Raw genomic sequence first — 24,341 nt, 5'->3', positions numbered from 1 at the left:
CATTTTTGACAGAGGGACTGACAATGGATGAGACTAAACAAAATTTCCCTAAGAAAATTCTCTTGGCAGCTGCTGGGATATTTTCTATAGTCAGATCCAACACACATCCCCTGCCTTAGTTTCCAGGCAGAGAATAAAAAAGAAACAAAATGATAGCTCAGAGGATTGTAACTAAAACACCAAAAAAAAAATCAGTATTTATTTTTTTATTACTATTACAAAGACTAGAAAATTCTAAGGACTTCATGATTCTTCTATATGTCCTAATTTTAATTGAGTTTGTACCAACTGATGTAAAGCTGCAAGCTTTTCTACCTTGTCTCTAACTCCAGTGATTTGCATCTAGGCTTTAAGACAAGCATATTTAATCTGAGCTATAACAGCATCAGTATAACCAGTTAGTTGTCCCACAGCTGCAAAAGGGCCAACACCAATGAGCATTTCAAAAGTAGATCCCGGGGCGGGGGGTTATTTCTGGCGTCTATGCAAGATATTCAAAGAACCTCCTCTCTCCACCAAGATTTGAATTGTAAATATTGTCCAGGCTCCAAAACCGTACTAGCAAGTAAATCCCAATCCAAAGGAATCATTAAATGATCATTACAATAGGAAGAGATAAGGCCTTGAACATATGGAGACTGAGATCCATATGTAGCAACAGATTGTTTGACTAATTTTAAGAAGTAAATTTAATTTGGTCGAATTGGATATTATGCCCTCTCCCAGGACGTTGAGCATTAGGAGGGAAAGGCTGTCGAATAATTGGAAAACTAGATGAAAAATTACTAGAATTAGATTCTAAATCATCATGATGCATAAGTGCCTCTTGCATTTCAGAGATTTCAGGGAATTGAAAAATCCTTCCCCTGCCAGTACCAATTAATTCTTGACCTTGAATTGGTGGAGCCGTAGGCTGACATGTATTTTGCTTTTGAACAGGATAAGCAGTATACTGATTTCCAATCTCCTGTTGTTCTACTATAAGTTGTAATTCATTTAATAAATGTTTTAGACAGGCAACATCATCTATAGGGGCACCCTCATTTTTTGGGAAAGAGGGATGAAAGCCTGTGGATGTTGGAATTTCATTAAGATGATCAGTAACTTCAGAAACAGAGACAATATTGTACAAATCATCATTCTGTTCATTCTGTGCTGAATCAAATTCTTCAGGCTCATTATAAATAACCTCACTCAAGTCTTTAACAAAATCCCCATCGGACTGCAAAGGGCCAAGGGCTGTAGCAATAAGATTATAAGCAGCCCACAGTTCAGCATCAAGCAGATCTTTGTGCTGACGAGCATGGCGTAAATTTTTCTTACTTGTTGCCAAACATTCAATTGATTACGATCTCCAGGAGTATACCAATAACAATGTTTCTGAATAGCATTTAGAAGACGTAACAAAACCTTGTCTTTTATCTGAATTCCAGATCCCTTTAAAAGGGATTTAAAAACTTGTACATAGTCATCTAATAATGAGTAGAATTCCACATGACTTTGCTAGTTAATCGAAAGTTTCGTGTACACAATGCGTCCAACTCACCCTTTCAGTTTTGCCCATTCCTAATCTTCCCTTAAGGCCCCACGGTGGGTGCCAAATGTTGTTTTGAGTCGGGGGAGCAGAATGAGAGATCAGCAGACAAAATATTCATGAACTAGCAAAGGACCACTGCTCGCTCAGGCAAATGGCACCAAGTTCACGTTGTGTCTTATTTTTCTTCACAAGATTTCAAAAAGCTTGTTTACTTAGAAATTGGCATAACATCAAGCATAACCTTTACTTAAAGATACATGGAATACATCTGCTTGATAGCTTAATAACAATACAATATCAAAAGGCATTAATTGTTATTGCTTTTATGGTTCCCACAACATTCCTTTCTTTTATCTCGAGCAATAGCCGTGAAGAGAACAGTAAAATCTTATGAGAATGTTTTACTAAGAAGAGAGTCTATGAAACCGCTTTTGGTCACATAGACTTGTTTCAGTGACTCACCTTCGAATCACAAAACAATTCTCTTGGCAAAACACTCTTTTCTTGTTGGCTGTGATCCCGTCCAAGGAAATGCAATGGATTATTCCACTACAGTTCTGATTCAAATGAGAATGTAGAGTGCAGATGTTGTAGGGGTAACATCAGTCTCAGCCCTATTGTCCTATTGTTGTCACAGAGAGGGGAAAGCTATTTCCTCACAGTTGACCTTGAGATTCTGCTCTTCTTCCTCCCAGGGGCCTTGTCTGATCCATCCATGAAGGCTGAGCCAGGCACTGTGATTCCCCGGGGACAACCTCTGACCATCGTGTACCAGGCCCAGCTTGGGCAGAGTCATCCACCAGGTAAAGAAGGATGGGGGACCTGCTATAGGGATCTGAGAATCATGTCTCAACATGGGTCACAGGGGACAGAGGCCAGATTCCTCATCCCACAGTGAGTGCAGTCACTGCTGGGAGTTATCGCTGCTGCTGCTGTCACAAAGGTTCCCACTGGTCTCAGTGCAGTGAGCCCCTGGACCTGAGGTGACAGGTGAAAACGTCTCCACTCAGCCCTCAGGTTTTCCACAAGCCAGTGCACCCTGTCCCCAGCTGTGTCCTCAGTCCTCAGACTCCCTGGCCTTCTGGTGAACCACAGCCTTGGGGCTCCCTGCCCCTCTGCACACACATCCTTCAGCCTTCACAGGACTCTGGTCCAATATGGACATCATGATGGCAAAAAGTCTCATCGTGAAAACATGGTCTTCCATAGCGCAGGGTGCAGGTGGGAGCCTCTGGGAAGAGGAGTTCACCCACCCCCGGGTCTATGCCTGGTTGCCCTGGGTCACAGCCCTGACCACACAAACTTCCTGGAGCCTGGCCATCTGGTGAAAGGGCAGCAGTGGTCATGAGGTCTCCCTTCCAGGTCCTATTATGGCCAGAGGATCTGGATGCAGGAAGGTGAGTCCACCCCCTCCCCAGGCGGTTTCTGGGCTGGACTCCAGATTCTCCCAGCAGCAGGAGTCACATACAGGAAAGAGGGCTGGTTTGGATGACATGGGAGAGGCTCTGCATTTGAGTCTCCTATAAACACCAGGAAGCAGAGACCTCGGGGCATTCTGGGACCAGACTCTGTCCTGGGGACCCACTGTGGACACTCTCATCTCGCTGAGCCAGGCTTGATCACTCAGGAATAGGGATCTATGAGGTCAGAGAAGCTTCTCTGTGTATGGGACCAGACCCAGGGGTGTGGCATGTAGACAGGACCAGGATCTAGCCTGAGAACCCCTGCCTGTCCTGGGTCATTACTCACTACAGTCCGGGAGGAGAACTGGCTAGTACAAGTGTCAATGCTGGGGAATTTGTGGCATATCCTAAGTATTCTGATGCAAGTTCATCTTATTTTAATATCAAGTTATAATTCACATAGAACATGCTATGAGTTTAAGGCATACAACATGTTGATGTGATTTATAATATATTGTATTTAATTCCCTTTGTAGCTGTGAGGTGCACAGACACCTTCCTCTATATTCTCTCAGCACCCTGCTGGGTGTCCCATGTGCTCCAACCCCAGAACCCACTCCCATGGTCTCTCTCCTGCCAGTTCAATCCCTTTAGGATTTTACATTGGTTCTTGGGTCACCCTACCCTTCCCTATAGTCACTGTCCCTGTGAGTGAGATGGGAAGAGCACTCATATGAGCAGGATAATTTTAACATTTAGCATAACATTGAATACTTGGAAGGAGATTTTAGGACCAGTCAGCATAAAGTGGTTTTACATATTTTTCAAGAACAGAGCGTTCGTTGGTGAGATAGGAAATGACACAGATATCAGTTGGTTGCACAAAAACACGCCCTGCTTGGTCCTGTAGATTAAAGTGAGGTCCACACTCAGGGGTTCATGCAGAGAGGAGTTCAGCCACATCTAAGTATGCAGCAGAGAAATATTTTTGGAAGCCAAGGTCCTCACTTGTCTTATTAGCAGGAAACTAGGAAAGGACTAGAGAGCTCTTCCCCCTTTCATGGAGATACTGACGTAGCAACCCTGTGGCGGACCCCCGACTAACACATCCTTCCCACAGGCTGCAGGCTTTTTCCTCCACCAGCTTCAGGGACTGACCATGTCACCCTTTCCCACCACCCTGCTGGGCCTCAGTGAGTCCTGGAATGGAGGGACAGCATCCCAGGGACAGAGGGGTTTTAGGTTGGGGAGGCATCTGGGTCCCTGCTCTGTCCTGAGTCCAGTCCGGGAGACTGTGGTACCCTGGGTGAGTAACATGGTCTCTCCTGGGACCTCAGCTCAGCCCTGACCTATGTCTGTCCATGGAAGGTTCCATCCTAGAAGCAGGTACCTAGTAAGGGGACTGGTTCAGACTGAACACTCGATTGGAAGGGGGCACGGGAGATTTGTCTCGCAATCAGAGCAAGAAGAAGGGTTGTGTCAGAGGTAATGCTGAGGAGGATGGTCTGGAAATTCTCTGAGGCTGAGCCCACTGCTGCCATCTGGGCCCCTGAGTTCAGCCCCGTGAGGACACCGGGCATTGGGTACTTTTCTCACGAGACCTTCTCTTCCAGTGCTCTGTCTGGGCCACACAATCCACATGCAGGAGGGTGAATTTAACTTTTTTCCTTATATTTCTTTTATATTATTATTAAATGAGAACACATGATGCAGAGACAGACTCCCACATGTGCCTCAACTGGGATCCACCCAGCAAGCCTCTTGTCAGGTGATGCGCTTCCCATCTGAGGCTGCTGCTCTCTTGCTTGGCAACCAAGCTATTTTTAGCACCTGAAGCCAGGCCATGGAGCCACCTCAGCACCTGGGACCAACATGCTCAAACCATTCCAACCATGGCTGTGGGAGAAAAAAACAGAAATGGGGGTGGTAGAGAAGCAGATAATCTCTTCTGACCAGGAAGTGTATCTGGGAATTCCACACTCTGGCCTACTCTCTACCCCTGAGCAAACCGTCCAGGACTCGAGTCTACCTTTTTTTAATTTAGATTTTCTTTTACATTTTATTTTCAGAGCAAATAGTAATTTTCCTTAACATTGTATCACATTAATCTTCATCCAGAAAGAGTCACAGCTCTCTGTGTCAGGACCTGTCTGCACTCATGCCGTCTGTCTCACTCATCGTCAGAATCCCGGCCTTTCTATCACTGACACAAACCATTTCCACTCCACCGTGACCTCCTTCAGGGCTGATGTCTCCTGTTGCTGGTCTTGCCTAACTCACACTTGGCTGTCTAGTCTTAGCTCAGAGCCTCTCCCCTCTGATCCCAGATGAGATCAGCTCAGCCTCCGTCTGTCCTGTGACCCCACTCACCCCAGGGTGTGTGTCACAGCGTGTGGCTGTGGGTTTGCACAGTTCCCTCGTCAGCCCTGTGCTCCCTCTGCACCTGCAGCCCAGGAAGGGGGGACCCTGTGTGAGTGTCTTGTGTGTGTGGAGCCAATGGCACAAGGAGGGCATCTGCACACGGACAGACAGGAGCTAAGATACGGATGAAGAGTGAGTGGATGAGTGACCGAATGCATGTGTGGTAACCTTGGTCCAGCTCCGGCCTCTACTGGGGACATTGTAACTGGGATTAGATATGAACAACGTAGTAGGATAAAGATAGTCAAAGAAAGTTTTTCCATCCAGGACAAGACACAGCTGAAGAGATGTTTACAAACTGGAGTACAAAAATGGAAGAAATTTCCAGGTTGTGAGGCTGTGAATTCCAGAAGTGGAAATTCAAGTCACCTGGGAACTAGAACGAGGAGGACTAATGTTATAGCCAATAAGAGTTAAGAAGAAGAGAGAACGCCATCTAGGAACAGCTCAAGAGATAAGTCAATGAACACCCTGCAGAGAGAACTGAGTCTTAGGATGTGTGTATTTAAAAAACGGATTACGCATCTTGATGTTGTACATCAAGTAAGAAAATGGGGATGCATGTGAGAATGTGGGAAGAGCTTTTTCAATGTCGTGCCTCTGCCTAGGGGGAGCCAATCAAAAGAGGGAACAGGGGAGTGAGTTTCTGGATTCCCCAGTTGTGTGGGATTCCGCACCTCAGGAGAAGCCAACACGTGAGGGTCAGAGAAGGGGAGGGAATGATGGAGACAGGGTCGCTGAGATGTGATCTGAAGAGAATATGACCTGCTGCAGAGTGCCGCCTTTGAAGACGGAGAAGCCCTGAGCTGAGAAATGGGGTTGGGTGTGGGGGGTGACCTGTGACTCTGGAAAAGGTGAGGGAATGAATCCACCCCTCAAGACCCTGGAGAACACAAGGCCTGCAGACACCATCCTGTCAGCCCAGGGGACCTGTGTCAGATGCCCAAGCTCTAGACCTGTCAGATAGTAAGTGTGGCTCTTGTTGAGCATGACGTTTGGGGAGTTTCTTACAGGAGCAATGGGAAACGAGAAAAACAGCAAGTTGAAAGACAATGTATATACTTTGCTGAATGTTTTTTATTTTAAGAAAGGAGGTGTTTTTCACATGTATTTCATTCTAAAAACCTGAAACTAACAAAACTAGTTACCTCCCATAGGTAGGGGTGTAGGGTGAAGGGGACAGAACAAAGTGGTTATCTCTAAACATGCCATTCTACATAATTGTCTTTTCTGAAACCTAAAAGAATTTGACATCGTCCAAAAACACAACTTAATCATCAAAAATTGGGAAGCAGGAAGCACAGCCCGACACGAATATAAGCAAATGAAACAAAAGATAAGCTTACGCTCAATGACCACAGCCATGCGGTTAAACAAATTTTTTTTAGAAAGGGATCTATAAGATTGTGTTAAGAATTGGGTTTTCATATAAAGGACACAAATACAACATAAGTGAATCCTATAATGTCACACCCAGTGGGGATAACTGTGTGGTGTTACACTGTGCACCCTTCCTGATACTAAGCAGTCCATATGGAACAAAACCCCAGTAGTCCTGAGTTCACGTAACCCCAGGTCGTGTTTTCTTTTTTTCTTTTTTTTTAAAATTTAATTTAATTTAATTTTATTTTTTTTAATAAATTTTTATTAATGTTAATGGGATGACATTAATAATTCAGGGTACATATATTCAAAGAAAACATGTCTAGGTTATCTTGTCATTAAATTATGTTGCATACCCCTCGCCCAGAGTCAGATTGTCCTCCCTCACCCTCTATCTAGTTTTCTCTGTGCCCTTCCCCCTCCCCCTAACTCTCTCCCTCCCTCCCTCCTGCATCCTCCCTCCCCCCACCCCTGGTAATCACCACACTCTTGTCCATGTCTCTTAGTCTTGTTTTTATGTTCCACCAATGTATGGAATCATGTAGTTCTTGTTTTTTTCTGATTTATTTATTTCACTCCGTATAATGTTATCAAGATCCCACCATTTTGCTGTAAATGATCTGATGTCATCATTTCTTATGGCTGAGTAGTATTCCATAGTGTATATGTGCCACGTCTTCTTCATCCAGTCTTCTATTGAAGGGCTTTTTGGTTGTTTCCATGTCTTGGCCACTGTGAACAGTGCTGCAATGAACATGGGGCTACATGTGTCTTTACGTATCAATGATTCTGAGGTTTTGGGGTATATACCCAGTAGAGGGATTGCTGGGTCATAAGGTAGTTCTATTTGCAGTTTTTTGAGGAACCACCATACTTTCCTCCATAATGGTTGTACTACTTTACATTCCCACCAACAGTGTATGAGGGTTCCTTTTTCTCCACAGCCTCTCCAACATTTGCTATTACCCGTCTTGTTGATAATAGCTAATCTAACAGGGGTGAGGTGGTATCTCATTGTAGTTTTGATTTGCATTTTCTCTAATAACTAAAGAAGATGGGCATCTTTTCATATATCTTTTGGCCATTTGTATTTCTTCCTGGGAGAAGTGTTTGTTCATGTCCTCTTCCCATTTTTTTATTGGATTGTTTGTTTGTTTGTTGTTGAGTTTTATGAGTTCTTGTAAATTTTAGATATTAGGCCCTTATCTGAGCTGTTGTTTGAAAATATCAGTTCCCATTTAGTTGGCTGTCTGTTTATTTTGATATCAGTTTCTCTTGCTGAGCAAAAACTTTTTATTCTGATGCAGTCCCATTAATTTATCTTTGCCTTCACTTCTCTTGCCATTCGAGTCAAGTTCATAAAATGTTCTTTAAAACCCAGGTCCATGAGTTTAGTACCTATGTCTTCTTCTATGTACTTTATTGTTTCAGATCTTATATTTAGGTCTTTGATCCATTTTGAATTAATTTTAGTACACGGGGACAAACTGTAGTCGAGTTTCATTCTTTTGCATGTGCTTTTCCAGTTTTCCCAACACCATTTGTTGAAGAGGCTTTCTTTTCTCCATTGTGTGTTGTTGACCCCTTTATCAAAGATTATTTGACCATATATATGTGGTTTTATTTCTGGGCTTTCTATTCTGTTCCATTGGTCTGAGTGTCTATTTTTCTGCCAATACCATGCAGTTTTGATTATTGTGGCCGTATAATATAGTTTAAAGTCAGGTATTGTAATACCCCCAGCTTCATTCTTTTTCCTTAGGATTGCTTTGGCTATTCGGGGTTTTTTATAGTTCCATATAAATCTTATGATTTTTTGTTCCATTTATTTAAAAAATGTCATAGGAATTTTGATGGGAATTGCATTAAATTTATATATTACTTTGGGTAATATGGCCATTTTAATTATATTTATTCTTCCTATCCAAGAACAAGGAATATTTTTCCATCTCATTGTGTCTTTTTCTATTTCTCTTAGCAATGCCTTGTAGTTTTCTTTATATAGGTCCTTTACATTCTTTGTTATGTTTATTCCTAGGTATTTTATTTTTTTTGATGCAATCGTGAAGGGGATTTTTTTTTTAGTTCATTTTCTAATATTTCATTGTTGGCATATAGAAAGGCTATGGACTTTTGTATGTTAATTTTGTATCCTGAGACCTTACTGTATTGGTTTATTGTTTCTAGTAATCTTTTTGTGGAGTCCTTTGGGTTTTCGATGTATAGGATCATATCATCTGCAAAAAGTGATACCTTTACTTCTTCTTTTCCGATATAGATGCCTTTTATTTCTTTGTCTTGTCTGATTGCTCTGGCCAGAACTTCTAGCACCACATTAAATAAGAGTGGAGAGAGTGGACAACCCTGTCGTGTTCCTGATTTAAGGTGGAAAGTCCTCAGTTTTATGCCATTTAATATAATGTTGGCTGATGGTTTATCATATATGGCCTTTATCATGTTGAGATATTTTCCTTCTATACCCATTTTGTTGAAAGTCTTAAACATAAAATTGTGTTGTATTTTATTGAAAGCCTTTTCTGCATCTATTGATAAGATCATGTGGTTTTTGTTCTTTGTATTGTTGATATGGTATATTACATTAACCGTTTTACGTATGTTGAACCATCCTTGAGATTCTGGGATGAATCCCACTTGATCATGATGTATTATTTTTTTAATATGTTGTTGTTTTCGATTTGCCAGTATTTTGTTTAGTATTTTAGCATCTGTATTCATTAGAGATATTGGTCTGTAGTTTTCTTTCTTTGTGCCATCCTTGCCAGGTTTTGGTATGAGGGTTATGTTGGCCTCATAAAATTTGTTTGGAAGTATTGCTTCTTCTTCAATTTTTTGGAAGACTTTGAGTAGAATAGGAACCAAGTCTTCTTTGAATGTTTGATAGAATTCACTAGTATAACTGTCTGGGCCTGGACTTTTATTTTTGGGGAGGTTTTTAATAGTTTTTTTTTTTCCTCCCTGCTGATTGGTCTGTTTAGGCTTTCTGCTTCTTCATGACTCAGTTTAGGAAGGTTGTATTGTTCTAGGAATTTATCCATTTCTTCTAGATTGTTGTATTTGGTGGCATATAGTTTTTCATAGTATTCTACAATAATTCTTTGTATATCTATGATGTCTGTGGTGATCTCTCCTCTTTCATTTTGGATTTTATTTATTTGAGTCCTGTGCCTTTTTTCCTTGGTGAGTCTTGCCAAGGGTTTGTCGATTTTGTTGATCTTTTCAAAGAACCAGCTCCTTGTTTTATTGATTTTTTCTATAGTTTTTCTGTTCTCTATTTCATTTATTTCTGCTCTGATTTTTATTATCTCCTTTCTTCGGCTGGTTTTGGGTTGTCTTTGTTCTTCTTTTTCTAGTTCCTTAAGGTATGAAGTTAAGTGGTTTACTTCGGCTTTCTCTTGTTTGTTCATATAGGCCTGAAGTGATATGAACTTTCCTCTTATTACTGCTTTTGCTGCATCCCAGAGATTCTGATATGTCGTATTTTCATTTTCATTTGTCTGTATATATCTTTTGATCTCTGCGCTTATTTCTTTTTGACCCATTCATTTTTTAGAAGTATGTTGTTTAGTTTCCACAATTTTGTGGGTTTTCCCCCCTCTTTTTTACAGTTGAATTCTAGTTTCAAGGCTTTATGATCAGAAAATATGCTTGGTACAATTTCAATTTTTCTAAATTTGCTGATATTGTCTTTGTGGCCCAACATATGGTCAATTCTTGAGAATGTTCCATGTACACTAGAGAAAAATGTATACTCTGTCGCTTTGGGATGAAGTGTCCTGTAGATGTCTATCATATCCAGTTGTTCTAGTATTTTGTTTAAAGCCACTATATCTTTATTGATTCTCTGTTTGGATGACCGATCTAGAGCCGTCAGCGGTGTATTGAGGTCTCCAAGTATGATTGTATTTTTTGTCAGTTTTTGTTTTAAGGTCAATAAGTAGCTGTCTTATATATTTTGGTGCTCCTTGGTTTGGTGCATATATATTAAGGATTGTTATGTCTTCTTGATTCAGTGTCCCCTTAATCATTATGAAATGATCATTTTTGTCTCTGAGTACTTTTTCTGTCTTGTAGTCAGCATTATTAGATATGAGTATTGCTACACCTGCTTTTTTTTGGGGGTTGTTTGCTTGGAGTATTGTTTTCCAGCCTTTCACTTTGAATTTGTTTTTATCCTTGTTGCTTAGATGAGTTTCTTGTAGGCAGCATACAGTTGGATTTTCTTTTTTAATCCATTCTGCTACTCTGTGTCTTTTTATTGGTAAGTTTAATCCATTTACATTTAGTGTAATTATTGACACTTGTGGGTTCCCTATTGCCATTTTATAAATTGCTTTCTGTTAGTTTTGTATCTTGTTTGATTCTTCTCTTTTGTTTTTCTATCGTTTGTTTTTGTTTGTTTGTATTCCATACTTCTTTCCTCTGTTGCTACCTTTTTTTAAGTCAAGTGTTTTTGTGGTGGTTTTTTCAAGGGTGGTTACCATTAAGTAATGAAAAGGGTACCTACCATGTTCATTGTAGTACCCTTTCTTATGAGTATTTCTGCGCTTCATCGTCCTTTGCTACTGTTATTCTTCATCCTTTCTCCACTTTTTTTTTTTTGTTGTCACAGTTTAAGTTTGGTTTTATTGTGTTCTTGGTGGAGCTGTTACTTGTGGTGTTGTTTTCTTTTGTTCTTTGAATCTGGTTGGAAAACCCCCTTTAGTATTTCCTGGAGTGGGGGCTTTCTGATGATAAATTCTCTCATCTTTTCTGTATTTGTGAATGTTTTTATATCTCCTTCATACTTGAAGGATAGCTTTGATGGATATAGTATTCTTGGCTGAAAGTTCCTCTCTTTCAGGGCTTTAAATATTGGGGTCCAGTCTCTTCTAGCTTGTAGAGTTTCTGCTGAGAAATCTGATGATAATCTAATAGGCCTTCCTTTATATGTTGTATTCTTCTTTTCCCTGGCTGCCTTGAGAATTTTTTCTTTGTCATTGGTTTGTGTCATCTTCATTATGATATGCCTTGGAGTAGGTTTGTTGGGGTTATGAAAACTCGGTGTACTGTTTGCTTCTTGAATTTGAGGCTTTAGTTCTTTCCACATGCTTGGGAAGTTCTCATCTATTATTTGTTTGAGTATATTCTCCATTCGATTTTCTTTCTCTTCTCCCTCTGATATACCTATTATTCTTATGTTATTCTTTCTGATGGAGCCAGACAATTCCTGTAGGGCTTTCTCGTTTTTTTTTATCATTTTTGAGTCTCTTTCTTCTTCTCTCTGTTGTCTCTCAAGTTGCTTGTCTTCTATTTCACTAATCCTATCTTCTATCTGGGCTGTTCTATTAGCTAAGCTTGTTACCTCATTTTTCAGCTTGTGAATTGAGTTTTTCATTTCTGTTTGATTTGTTTTTATAGTTTCAATTTCCTTGGTAATATATTCTGTGATCATTGAGTTGTTTTCTGATTTCCCTAAATTGCCTGTGTTTTCTTGTATATCTCTGAGTATTTTTAAGATTTCTATTTTAAATTCTCTGTCATTTGGCTCCAAGGATTCCAATATGTTAAATCTTTTCTCCATAGATTTTTCCACATCTATTTGTGTTACCTCTCTATCTTTTGTATCCATAATATTCGATTTCCTTTTTCTTATTGGCATCTGAAGGTGGTCATGTTGATAGTCTTAATTAGAATTAATAAAGAATAAGAAGGAAAAAAATAGGAAAACAACACAAAAAAAGTAATAATTTATTATTTCCCCCTTTTTTCTTTCTTCTCTTCCCCTCCTCGCACCTCCTTAGGGAAATATCATGATGACCTGTGAATTATATTATGCTAAATGGAACAAAACTGCCTATAACGGAGGGCCTGATTTGGGGTGAAGAGTTCAAGGGGCAAAAAAGGGAGTAGGGACCTGCTAAATGCAAAAAAAAAAAAAAAAAAAGGAGAAAATCTTAGACAAGCATAAAATGGTTTTCTCGTAAGTGATGGTTGACTAAGAGATATAATGAGAGGGATAAGAGGGAAACAGAAAAAAGGAGAGAAAAAATAATATTTAAAGAAAAAAAATAAAAATAAAAATAATAAGTAAAAATCTGTTGTATTAAGTGGAGCGAAGACTAAATACAATGGAGACATTGGGTTGGGAGGAATGCTAGTGAGTTAAAAAGCAATGTAAAAAGTACCCAAAATGCCACAAAAACAAACAAATAAAGGAAAACCAAGAACAAAAGCAGAAAAAAAAAGAAAGAACAAAAAAAAACACAAAAATCTTGAGTCCCAAATTAAATAATTTGTTCATGATTGAGGATTGAATGGGAGGAAAATAAAAGGAGAAAAGAAGAAATGAATAGAAAGGAAAAAACAAAAAAAAAAGAGAGAAACGAAGGAAGACAAAAAGGAAAGGGAAACAAAACAAAACAAAACAAAACAAAAAGAAAACAAAAGGGGAGAGAGTGAGAGTTAAGGGTTTTGGAGTGTAACCCTAAAGGAGAGTAAAGATGAAGAAAAGAAATAAAATGTAACACACATGGGTAGTGTAGTTCAAGAAAAGGGTAGCATAAGATGGGCAGAGAATAAAAGGACCGAGGTGGAGGAAATACAAATAATAATAAAGGCAATAAGAAAGAAGAAAGAAACAACAACAACAAAGAATTAGTGGAACAAGTTATAAAGTCTGTGGATTTTTCTTGATTTTGAGAGGTTAACTTCTTCCTTTTTCTTTTCTCTCCCTCTTCCTGGTCGGTGACTCTGTACCCCAGGTTCTGCCCCTGTGTCATGCCTAGGTAGGGATTTGCAGTTGATGGGATTCTATGGCAATGTCATATAATTGGCTTTAGTCTCGTTGGTAGTAAAGGCTTGTTGGTGTTTGCAGAGTCCAACAATGAGAGAGTTTGCTTTCCCGGAGCCTCTCTCCTAGTCTCCCCTTCCTGAATTAGCAGCCTGGTGATCCAGCTATGAGGCTGCCACTGCTTCTGTCTGGGGAGTAAGAGGCTCAAAGAGCTGGGAAATCCCCACTCTATCCTCACTCAGCGCAAGGCTCTGGGTAAGGCTCTGGCAGTCAGAGCCTCCAGCATAATCAGGCGGGGCTGGGAGTCAATTGTTGTCAAGGTGACTGTTCAGCGCCTACCATTCAGTTGGACCACTCAACCCAGGCTTTCCACACTTTGTAGCCTGTTTTGGCTGGGAAGAAGATGCACTAGTCGCTGCTTGCTGTATAGATCTTAATATCTGCCAAGTCCCTCTTGTTAGGTATATCCCTGAATATGGAGGCTCTGTCAATCAGAAGTTGCCCCCACCCCTTTAGCAAAAGGCACTGAAAAATATCACGCCTCTTGTCTTAGATTGCTGAACTGGGAGAGATCTTATCAATTAGAGCCCCGTGGGTGCGTAGATTTGGTGGGTTAAGCTAATTTCAGTGATTGGATCCGCAGCTGTGCTCCAGAAAGTATTTCAGGCTGCCTGCACGCCCCTCCCCCAACGCTTGATTGTTAGCTTGAATGGCTGGGTGAGGTGCCCCGCCCACGGAGAGAATCTCCCGACTAGGAAAGACAGGCTTGTCGCCCCTCCTGGACCACGGCACGGGGCGCGCGCGCGGTTTCTCAGTGCACGCCGGTGGCCGGGGACTCTCCGGACCGCGGCACGGGGTGCGCGCACGGTTTCTCGGGGCACGCCGGTGGCCGGGGACTCTCCGGACCGCGGCACGGGGCGCGCGCACAGTTTCTCAGGGCACGCCGGTGGCCGCCAGTGCCCAGGCTGCCCCTCCCCGAGTGTGGGCGGGCAGCTGCACGCGTGGGTTGACTCACCACAGGCGTACTCCCTCCTTGGCAACAGTCCTTTCGCTTTCAGTGTGTGTGTGGAACTCCGGAATGCTCCTAGGATAAATTTTTCTGTTTCTAGTTGATAAATTTGTTGAGATTTTGGGGAGATCTGTCGGACGCGCTGCTCACGGCGCCATTTCCGTGACGTCACTGAGGTTGTGTTTTCTAAGTACGTATTGTTCCCAGTAAAAGAAACTCAAGAACTTGGAGACAAAGTGGGCTCCTGGTCCAGGGCAGGAGAAACACAGGCAAAACTGGTTTTCCTTTGATCTAGAAAGCACAGTGGGGCACAGGTGACAAGAGGAAATGTCTCAGAAAGAACCAGGGGAAGCTGAAAGCATTACTGGATGGGGACTGGGCCCGGAGCAGGTCTGCCTCGGGTCAGCAAGTGGCCTGTGGTTTCTTGACTTCATACAGGAAAGATTTCACCAGACAAGTCCAGGTGCTTTTGGGAGGGTGTTTATTCCAGCTGGGGACAGTGCAATGAAGGAAGGGCTTAGAACAGGAGAAGCCACAGGAGAGCCCGGACAGGGCTACTTTAGCTCACTGGGAAGTTAGAGAAAAGGGGGCCTTGGAGACAAGCTCAAGGGGTTAGCCTGAGAGGAGCTGCTGCTGCCCACTGCTTCCCAGGTACAAGTCCCGTGAGGAAACTTAGTGTAGGAGCAAAAAGTATGGGCGTGCTCTAGACTGAGCCTGCCTCTGGGTTCTTTGTCTGAAGGTTTCTTCTCTTTCTTCAGTGGACAAAGGGGATAAATACTAGGTGAGGTCTCAGAGTAAGGGTCTTAACAGAATATTCATTAGCTTTCCAGGTGTGTCCTTCAATGCATTCATTCATCAAAATGTGTGTAAAGAGGTGTCATGGTTCTTTCAGGTGAATTACATTTCATTTTTTCAAAAATTTTCTTGAAGAGGAACCGAGACTGAGGCTCATTTGCCTGGAATGGTCTGGAATGTGTAAACTATTTCTTCCTCAGTGTCCTTGGTTAGGGAAGATAAACCCCTGTGATTCATCCACTGGCTGTGAGTTATGCAAATTGTTTGGCCTTGGTTCATTATGTGGTCTCAGCCTCCCTTATTCCATTTGTCAAGGAATTTCCCAGCTTCTTACTCTTCTGCTTCAAAAGGACCTTCAGTGGCCACGTATGGGAAGCTTAGCCTCACTGTTACAGGGGACCGTACCTGCTATGAGTGGGGTGCAGGGCCGTGCAGTCAGGCCCGGTGCTGGAAGAGTCCCTTCCCCCCTGACAGGGACACAGAATCCAGAGCACAGAGGGGTCGAGGGGTCCGCACAGTTTCTGAAGAGGAGACACCTCAGTCACAGCAGAGTGAGCCTCCCCCTCACAGTCACCTGCCTGTGCTAGGGACAGGGAAGGGCCAGGGTCACCCTGCCCAGCCTTGCTCTGCAGGAGTGAGGTGAGTGAAGACTGCGCCCAGGCCACAGAGGGACCCGGCACATGACAGCGCAGCCACAGGGCAGCCAGCATCCTGGAGTCACGCCATGTCCTCCAGTCCCTGTGATCTGCAGTGTTCCCGGCCAGACTTTCGGCTCTTGGGGGGGGGATTTTGGATGGAAGGTCGGGGGTGAGGCCAGAGGCTTCTGAGGAAAGCTCTGCCCTGGTTTTCAGAAGCCTGATGGTGTCCTGAGACCACAGAGTGTCGGACACCAGGTGCGTGAGATTCCTGCTTCTGCTGTGACTGGTCAGCACCCGGTGGTGGCTCACAGCAACACGGTGTGTAATCTTCCAGCTCTGGAGGTCGCAGGTCCAAAAGGGGCCTCACGGGCTGAAATCAAGGTGTCAGCAGGGCTGCGTTCCCTCCGGAGGCTCAGGGGCGATCTGTTCCTCGTTTTCCCAGCGTCCCCTGGTCCCTGGAATATGACACGGGGTTGTGCTTCCTCCTCCACGCTGCAGGAGCCCTGTGGCCACATGGGCTGCTGTGAGTCAGGCTGGTGTGCACACGGGTGTACATGCACCGAAGTCATGCTCACTTCTCTGCACGCGTGTCCCCGCGGGGCTGCGGGCAGCAGGGCAATTCCGGGGTTACGTTTGAGGGAGGGCCACAGGGGGCGTGCACGCGTTCCACCCCCACCAGCCGTGTGCACTGCCGCCTCTGCCCCACATCCCATGACAGGTCTCACTTTCCCCTCCTCCGCTGTTATTTTTAGTCATAGTCGTCCTGATGGGTGTGCAGTGACATCTCACCAGTGTTGGTTTGCGTCTCTCCCTGACCTTTGATCCAAGCTGGTGGGGACCTGAGAGGACAGAGGAGACAGAGACCTTTCCAGGCACAGGAGAAGCTGGTGCTTCTCCATGGGTGACAGGGGTGGCTGACACCAAGGTTCCTGAGCAGCAGGGTTCCTGGAAAGCAGCTGGGAAGGTGGGGACCCAGGAGGAGAAAAGGGGAGGGATGAAATCCCAGCGCAGGTGTGGGGCGGTCAGACTGGGAGGGCAGCCCAGATGCTGAGACCTCGAGGAGAGGCCTGAGCACCCAGGAAATGGCCTGAGCTGAGCACCTGCAGCCTCAGAAATGGGCGGAGGGAGGGGAGGAGGTGGCAACAGAGGAGGAAGGGGGGGGGCAGGCTGCAGGACTCAGCCTCTGTCTTAGACCCTGAAGAAGGGAGACCCAGGGCAGAGTTCTGTGGGGCCGTGATCTTTGTGATGGTCAGACCTGGATCCAAAGCCTGGTGACCTGAGACGGACCACCCAGGAGCAGCCAGAGCGTCACCACTTCTGAGCACAGAGTGCAGTCCCGAAACCTGCCTCCATAGGTGCACATTTTGGGTGGGGCTCAGTCTCCAGGGGCTCCAGCATGAGCCTTGGGCCCTGGGGTCTAATCTCTCTAACGGGTGTCCTCTTGTCTCCATCCCTGTGGTCCCTGCGGCGACCTGAGCTGGCTGTGCCCAGCTTCTGCCAGAATCACAATGAGGATCAGCTAGACCAGGGGTCCCCAAACTTTTTACACAGGGGGCCAATTCACTGTCCCTCAGACTGTTGGAGGGCCGGACTATAAAAAAACTATGAACAAATCCCTATGCACACTGCACAAATCTTATTTTAAAGTAAAAAAACAAAATGGGAGCAAATACAATATTGAAAATAAGGAACAAGTAAATTTAAATCAACAAACTGACCAGTATTTCAATGGGAACTATGCTCCTCTCACTGACCACCAATGAAAGAGGTGCTACTTCCGGAAGTGTGGTGGGGGCGGATAAATGGACTCAGGGGGCCGCATGTGGCCCGTGGGCCGTAGTTTGGGGACCCCTGAGCTAGAACGTGGTGATGCGGACACAGTTCACCACTGTGTAATTCCAGGAGGCGGGGACTAGAAGCAGAGGACAGAGGGTCAGGGACAGGGGGACAAGACCTCGCTCAGACAGGGCCTGTGAGACAGGAGCTCCTTCTCCACTGGGCAGGACCTGTCCCTCCCAGCACTCCCTCTGAGCACAAGCCCAGGTGACTCACCTGTCTGGGGACCTCCTCCTGTTGGTGGGAGGGTGACTTCACAGGGTGGTCCTAGGAGTCAGAAAGGGTCAGTTAATGACTCCTGCAGCCTCTGTCCCCTTCTCATGGTGACCTGCCTCCAGAGCCAGCACAAGCCCTCCCTCTACTGGGAGCACCCAGACACCTGCCCCTCAGATACCTCCCCTCACCCACCTCAAGACCTTTCCTTCCACATCCCCAAGACCCCCAACCAGTCAACTAGAAGACCCCAGGACCAGGCACAGTGGCAAAATTCAGTGAGTTGCTTGATCAAACTCACTCAGGGTCTAGGGCAAATCCCCCTCCTGTCTCTCAAACGTCCCAGGTTCATTCCCGGTCAGGTACACAGGAGAAGTGACCATTTGTTTCTCTTTCTTCCTCTCCCCCTTCTCTCCTTCTCCTCCCACAGCCTGTGGCTTGATTGCTTTGAGCGTCGGCCCCAGACAGAGGTTGCCGGGTGATCCCAGTCGGGGGCAAGTGAGAGTCTCACTGTCTCCCTTCCTCTCACTTAAAAGAAAAGTTGTATGATTTAAGTTATATATCTATAATTTAAATTGTATAAAAATATGTAATTTAAAAGAACTTCGTCTGTAGAAGTTACCTCTATCAATGACACATTTTATTAAAACATACAGTGCTCATATTTATGCTAACATTTGCATATATTAATTTTAGTAATGTATACTACAATGTAGAGTGTAATATATAATAATGTACTCTGTCTTCATTTTATTTATGTTAATGTATTTTATTATATTATTTATGTTACATATATTTAATATATAACTTAAATATATACATTAACATAATTTAACTTACAAAGCTCAAATATTACATTTACCAGCTGTCCTGGGCTAGTTCTGCTTTTTTGTAACTTTGTGTCCTTGGGCGAGAAAGTTCATCTCTTTCCATAGATTATAAAAGCTGGTCTCTTAGAGGTGAGAGGATCATCCCCCTCATGGGCTGATGCATTATGAAATGCTTTCACAGAGCCTGGCACTCAGTGAGTCAGGCCAGTGATGTCACAGTCATGAATATTAGGGATGCTCTGTGAATGGCAACCTGTTGCTGTGGTTTTCTGGTCTCTGATCCAGCCCAGGACAGAGGGCTGGACATGGGAGCCTTGTCCCCAGCACAGAGGTCCCTAAACATGCCCCACTACCAGGCTGAAGTCTCTACTCACCAGCTGAGGATACAGGTTTTGTGTATCCTCCCGTTTTGTGATGGGGGTGGACCTGGTGACTCCAGGGACTCCTGTGAACACAGCAGGAGAAGGGCTGATGCCCTGTGGGGGCTATCTAGGGTGTCCCCACTAAGAATGGGCCCTTGTCACCCTGAGCATCCACCCACAGGCCACAACTGCCATCACTCAGTCCCAGATGATATTCCTGAGATACCTGAGAAATGGGAGGACAGAACACAAGGAGAGACCCTGCTCCTTTCTTCTGGTGGGGGGTGTTAGCTCCTCTCCCCTCCCACCACCATGCCCCCTTGACCTCACAGAGCAGCAGGGAGCAGCCCCTCAGAGGCCCAAAAAGAACATAGAGAAGGGTCCAAGCATCGCAGATAGACCCTGAGTTCAGGAATCTCAGGGGCTGAACCCACACAAGGGAAAGGCAGTGTCATCCCCCAACACCTTAAAAGCGTGGGCCAGCCCTGGGCAGTGACAACAGGATCACATGACTTGACCAAAAAGGATCGAGCACACACAAGGGACACACTGTCCCAGAGAGCCTGGTCCATGAAAAAGAGGGTTTGTTACCACCATGAGTAAAATGACACATGTCCCCATAAAGGCAATCTGTCTTCTCCCGGTCTCTGGAAACCCACATCCCACCCAACCCTTCAGGACAGCTCTGTGCCCACTCTGAGACTTAGCTAGTATCCATGTCACCCGGGTTCCATAGGGGACCAGGACTCTGGGCCCTGAGCCAGGTGTGAAGGCCGAAAGTCACCTGTGCAGAGGGCAGGGGGCCACAGTGCAGGGGTCAGCAGGAGAGGGAGCCTGAGGACAGAGACAGAGCTGGGACAGGGTGCAGGGACCTGCGGCAAAACTGAGGGCAGAGTGGACACATCCTCACCTGTCACCTTCAGCTCCAGGGGCTCACTGCGCAGAGACCAGGTGTGTGTTCCACGTAAATAATAGAGTCAGCGATAATGCCCAGCAGTGTCCTCAGTCACGGCGGGGATGCGGAATCTGGCTTCTGTTCCCTGTGACCAATGATGATGCTCGATTTTGTCATTTTTATAAGCAGTTCTTCCATCCTTGCTCTCCAGGGGGAACACGTCAGCCCGAGTGGGGCCCTGACACACGATGGTCACAGGCCGTCCCTGAGGGATCACAGACCCTGGCTCAGCCCTGATGGAGGGTGTGGGCGGGGCCCCTGGGAGGAAGCAGAGCAGGGTCTCAGGGTCCACTATGAGGACATCACACACCTCACAGTCCCCTGGTTTAAGTGTGCACGTCACTGTCTGTAGCAACTTACAGAGCTGTGCAGCCATCACCGCAACCCAGTCTGAGAACATGTCCACCTTCCTCTCCCACAAAGACCACCCCACGCCCACTCCAGGTGCCTGAATTCTCATCACTGCAGAGGGATTTCCCCACTGACACAAGGATGCTCAGTCATGGTCACATCTTGGGCTTTTCTCAGGGTGACACAGGAGGTCCCAGGCAGGCTGAGTCCCCAGGCATGTGTCCCTCTCCACGCCATGTCTAGGGGACAGAGAGGTCTGGGAGGGAGGCAGAGGATGAGGATGAGCAGGTCACCCATGGAGACAGGAAGCAGGGCTCTGAGAGGGGGCAGTGATCTGGGCCGGATCAGAGGGGCAGCTGGGGAGGCTGTGGGGACTCCTGGGGGCTGCACGTTCCCCTGGAAATTCAGGGGGGGCTCTGCTGGAGCTCCTGCCCAGACCTGCTCACGGGACCCTGTGGGTGAGGACCCCCGACTCCAGGGCACGGCCTCTGTGGAGCCCTCATGTCTGGTCCCTCTGCATTTTCTACCTTCCTCTCAGCCTAGTTAGGCTTTCTTGTCCCTGAGACTCCTGAGACCCCATGTGTCCACTAGGCTGGGTGGGGAAAGAGTGGCTTTGTGCCCTGAACCAGGAGGAATGTTTCCTGGTTACGCCATCCTCAACAGAGGCCGGCGCTGACCAATGGTCACCACTCACACATTTGGTTGCTCATCCACTCACTCTTCATCCGTTTCTTAGCTCCTGTCTGTCCATGTGCAGACACCCTCCCTGCGCCATTGGCTCCACACACACGAGACACTCACACAGGGTCCCCCCTTCCTGGGCTGCAGGTGCAGAGGGAGCACAGGGCTGACGAGGGAACTGTGCAAACCCACAGCCACACGCTGTGACACACACCCTGGGGTGAGTGGGGTCACAGGACAGACAGAGGTTGAGCTGACCTCATCTGGGATCAGAGGGGAGAGGCTCTGAGCTGAGACCAGACTGCCAAGTGTGAGTTATCAAGCCCAGCGACAGGAAACATCGGCCCAGGAGGTGGTCAGGGTCGAGGGGAAAATGATTTGTGTCAGTGATAGAAAGGTCAGGACTCTGATGAAGAGTAAGGCAGACAGCAATAGCGCAGACAAGTCTTGACACAGAGAGGCGTGGGACTCACTCTGACTAACAATAAATATTATTCTTAAAAATAAAACATTTATGTAAACCTAAGTGAAAAGGCAGACTCACTGTCCTGCATGTGGATCTTGTGGCCCAGACAGAGCACTGAAAGAGATCGTCTCGTGAGGAAAGAGCCCAGTGCCTGGTGTCCTCACGGGGCTGCTCTCAGGGCCCTGATGGCAGCAGTAGGCTTAGCCTCTGAGAATTTCCAAACCACCCTCCTCAGTGTTACCTCTGACACAACCTTTCTTCTGGCTCTGATTTTGAGACAACTCCCCCATCACTCTTCCAATCAGGTGTTCAGGCTGAACCTGTCCCCTTACCCAGGTACCTGCTTCTAGGAGGGAACCTTCCATGGGCAGACGTAGGACAGGGCCGAGCTGAGGACCCAGGAGAGGTCGTGTTACTTGCCCAGGGTACCACAGTCTCCCCAGGACAGAGCAGGGACCCAGATGTCCCCCCAAGCTACCACCCCTCTGTCCCTGGGATGCTGTCACTCCATTCCAGGACTCACCGAGGCCCAGCAGGGTGGTGGGAAAGGGTGACATGGTCAGTCCCTGCAGCTGGTGGAGAACAGAGCCTGCAGCCTGTGGGCAGGATGTGTTAGTCGGGGGCCCGCCGCGGGGTGCTACGTCAGCGTCTTTGTGAAATGGGGAAGAGCTCTCTAGTTCTTCTCATTTTTTCTGCTAATGAGACCGGCGAGGACCTTGGCTTCCAAAAATATTTCTCTGCTACATACTCAGATGAGGCTTAAATCCTCTCTGCATGAACCCCTGAGTGTGGACCTCACTTTAATCTACAGAACCAAGCAGGGCGTGGATTTGTGCAACCAAGTGTTGTCAGTGTCAGTTCCCACCACAGCAACAAACCCTGTGTTCTTTGGCAAGGTATAAAACCACTTTACTCTGACCGTTCCTAAAATCTCCCTCCAAGTATTCAATTTTATGCTAAATGTTAAAATTATCCTGCTCACATGAGTGGTGTTCCCATCTTACTCACAAAAACAGTGGCTAAAGGGAAGGGTAGGGTGACCCAAGAACAAATGTAAAATCCTGAAGGGATTGAACCGGCAGGAGAGAGGCCATGGGAGCGGGCTCTGGGGGTGGGGCACATGGGACATCCAGTGGGATTCTGACAGAAAAGGGGGAAGGTGTCTGTGCATCTCAAAGCTACAGAGGCAACTAAGTGCAATATAAATACATCAAATCAACAGGTTGTGCACCTTAAATTCATACCATGTTCTATGTCAATTATAGCTTGGTATTAAAATAAGATGAGACCCCCTGTTTCTGAGTGACCCAGCCTGGCTCAGCCAAATAGGAGTGTCCGCAGTTGGTCCGCAGGACAGAGTCTGGTCCCAGAAATCCCCGGGGTCTCTGCTTCCTGGTGTTTCCAGGAGACTCAAATGCAGAGCCTCTCCCACGTCATCTAAAACAGCCCTCTTCCCTGCATATGACTCCTGCTGCTGGGAGAACCGTGGTGTCCAGCCCAGAAACCACCTGGGGAGGGGGTGGACTCTCCTGCCTGCATCCAGGTCCTCTGGCCATGATGGGACCTGGAGGGAAAACCTCATGACCACTGTTGCCCCGTCACCTGATGCCCAGGCTCCAGGAAGTTTGCATGGTCTGGGCTGTGAGCCTGGGCAGCCAGGCCTGTAACTAGAGATGGGTGAGCTCCGCTTCCCAGGGGCTCTCACCTGCACCCTGCACTGTGGAGGTCATGTCTTCATGACAAGACTTTTCACCATCATGATGTCCATATTGGACAAGGGTCCCATGGCTATTAGTTGGATGTGAAGGCATAAAAACATGTGTGCAGAGGGGCAGGATTCTGAGGATGGCAGAAGAGACAGGTAGAGACAGGGTACAGGACCTGGGGCAAACCTGAGGGCTGAGTGGAGACGTCCTCACCTGTGACCTCAGCTGTGACCTCAGCTCCAGGGGCTCACTGCACTCAGACCAGCGGGACCCTTTGGGACAGCAGCAGCGATAACTCCCGGCACGCACTGTGGGATGAGGAATCTTGCCTCTGTCCCATGTCCCATGTTGGAACACAATGCTCTGAATCTTATAGCAGGTCCTCCATCCTTCTTTACCTGGTGGATGAGTCCGTCCAAGCTGGGCCCCAGGTCACGAGGGTCACAGGACATCTCCGGAGGATCACAGAGCTGGGCTCAGCCTTGATGGAGGGTTTGGACGGGATCCCTGGGAGGCAGCAGAACTGGATATGAGGGTCCTTTATAAGAAAATAGCCTTTCCCGCCCTGTGAAAATAGGAAGAGAGTGAGGTAGAAACTGATGTCACCTTCACAAAATATTCACTCTACATCCTCATTTGAATCATGCTCATTTCTTAGCCAGACTGAGAGCCTCAGAGAACAAACAACAACAAAAAGAACAAAAACACAGCTGTACCAGCAGGATCAGATCTGTTCAGCCCTTTGACCATGTCTGTGACAATGAGATGGAAGGCACCCTGCTAGTGACAGTGTTATACAGTGATAGATATGTGAATTTACCAGAACTTCCAACTGCCCTTTGGTTGTCCCACCTGGCTGCCTGACCTCACCCTGACTTACTGGATAATCACCCCTGAGGCAGAAGCGTTCCAGGAAGCTGATCAACCGTTCCAAGGAGGAGCATTCCAGAAAGCTGAAATCCTAA

The 24,341-nt window shown here is 46.0% G+C and overlaps 2 protein-coding genes across 3 annotated transcripts in view; one reads left to right on the top strand and one right to left on the bottom strand.

Moving 5' to 3' along the window:
- LOC136399362 (leukocyte immunoglobulin-like receptor subfamily A member 5) overlaps window positions 1-24,341 on the top strand; it is a 429,345-nt gene that overhangs the window by 179,500 nt on the left and 225,504 nt on the right. The window lies entirely within an intron of this gene.
- LOC136399373 (leukocyte-associated immunoglobulin-like receptor 1) lies at window positions 19,271-22,237 on the bottom strand. The gene is made up of 4 exons (XM_066374462.1): window positions 22,194-22,237; window positions 21,749-21,784; window positions 20,128-20,430; window positions 19,271-19,300 (listed from the first exon to the last, which is right to left on the bottom strand). The coding sequence occupies exons 1-3, from the start codon at window positions 22,225-22,227 to the stop codon at window positions 20,195-20,197; spliced, it is 306 nt and encodes a 101-aa protein (XP_066230559.1). The 5' UTR covers window positions 22,228-22,237; the 3' UTR covers window positions 19,271-19,300; window positions 20,128-20,194.

The sequence above is a fragment of the Saccopteryx leptura genome, chromosome 3, assembly GCF_036850995.1.
Source record: "Saccopteryx leptura isolate mSacLep1 chromosome 3, mSacLep1_pri_phased_curated, whole genome shotgun sequence".
NCBI lineage: Eukaryota > Metazoa > Chordata > Mammalia > Chiroptera > Emballonuridae > Saccopteryx > Saccopteryx leptura.
Note: the sequence above shows the minus strand (reverse complement) of the source record. Positions and strands in the feature narration are given on the sequence as shown.

Coding starts and splice junctions, on each gene's coding strand:
- LOC136399373 (XM_066374462.1), bottom strand. CDS start 22,227: ATGTCACCCTTTCCCACCACCCTGCTGGGCCTCG. Junction 21,785..22,193: donor CACCACCCTGCTGGGCCTCG/GTGAGTCCTGGA, acceptor GATCTCTTTCAG/TGCTCTGTCTGGGCCACAAG. Junction 20,431..21,748: donor CAAGATCCACATGCAGGACA/GTGAGTCTGCCT, acceptor GCTTCCTCCCAG/GGGCCCCGCCCACACCCTCC.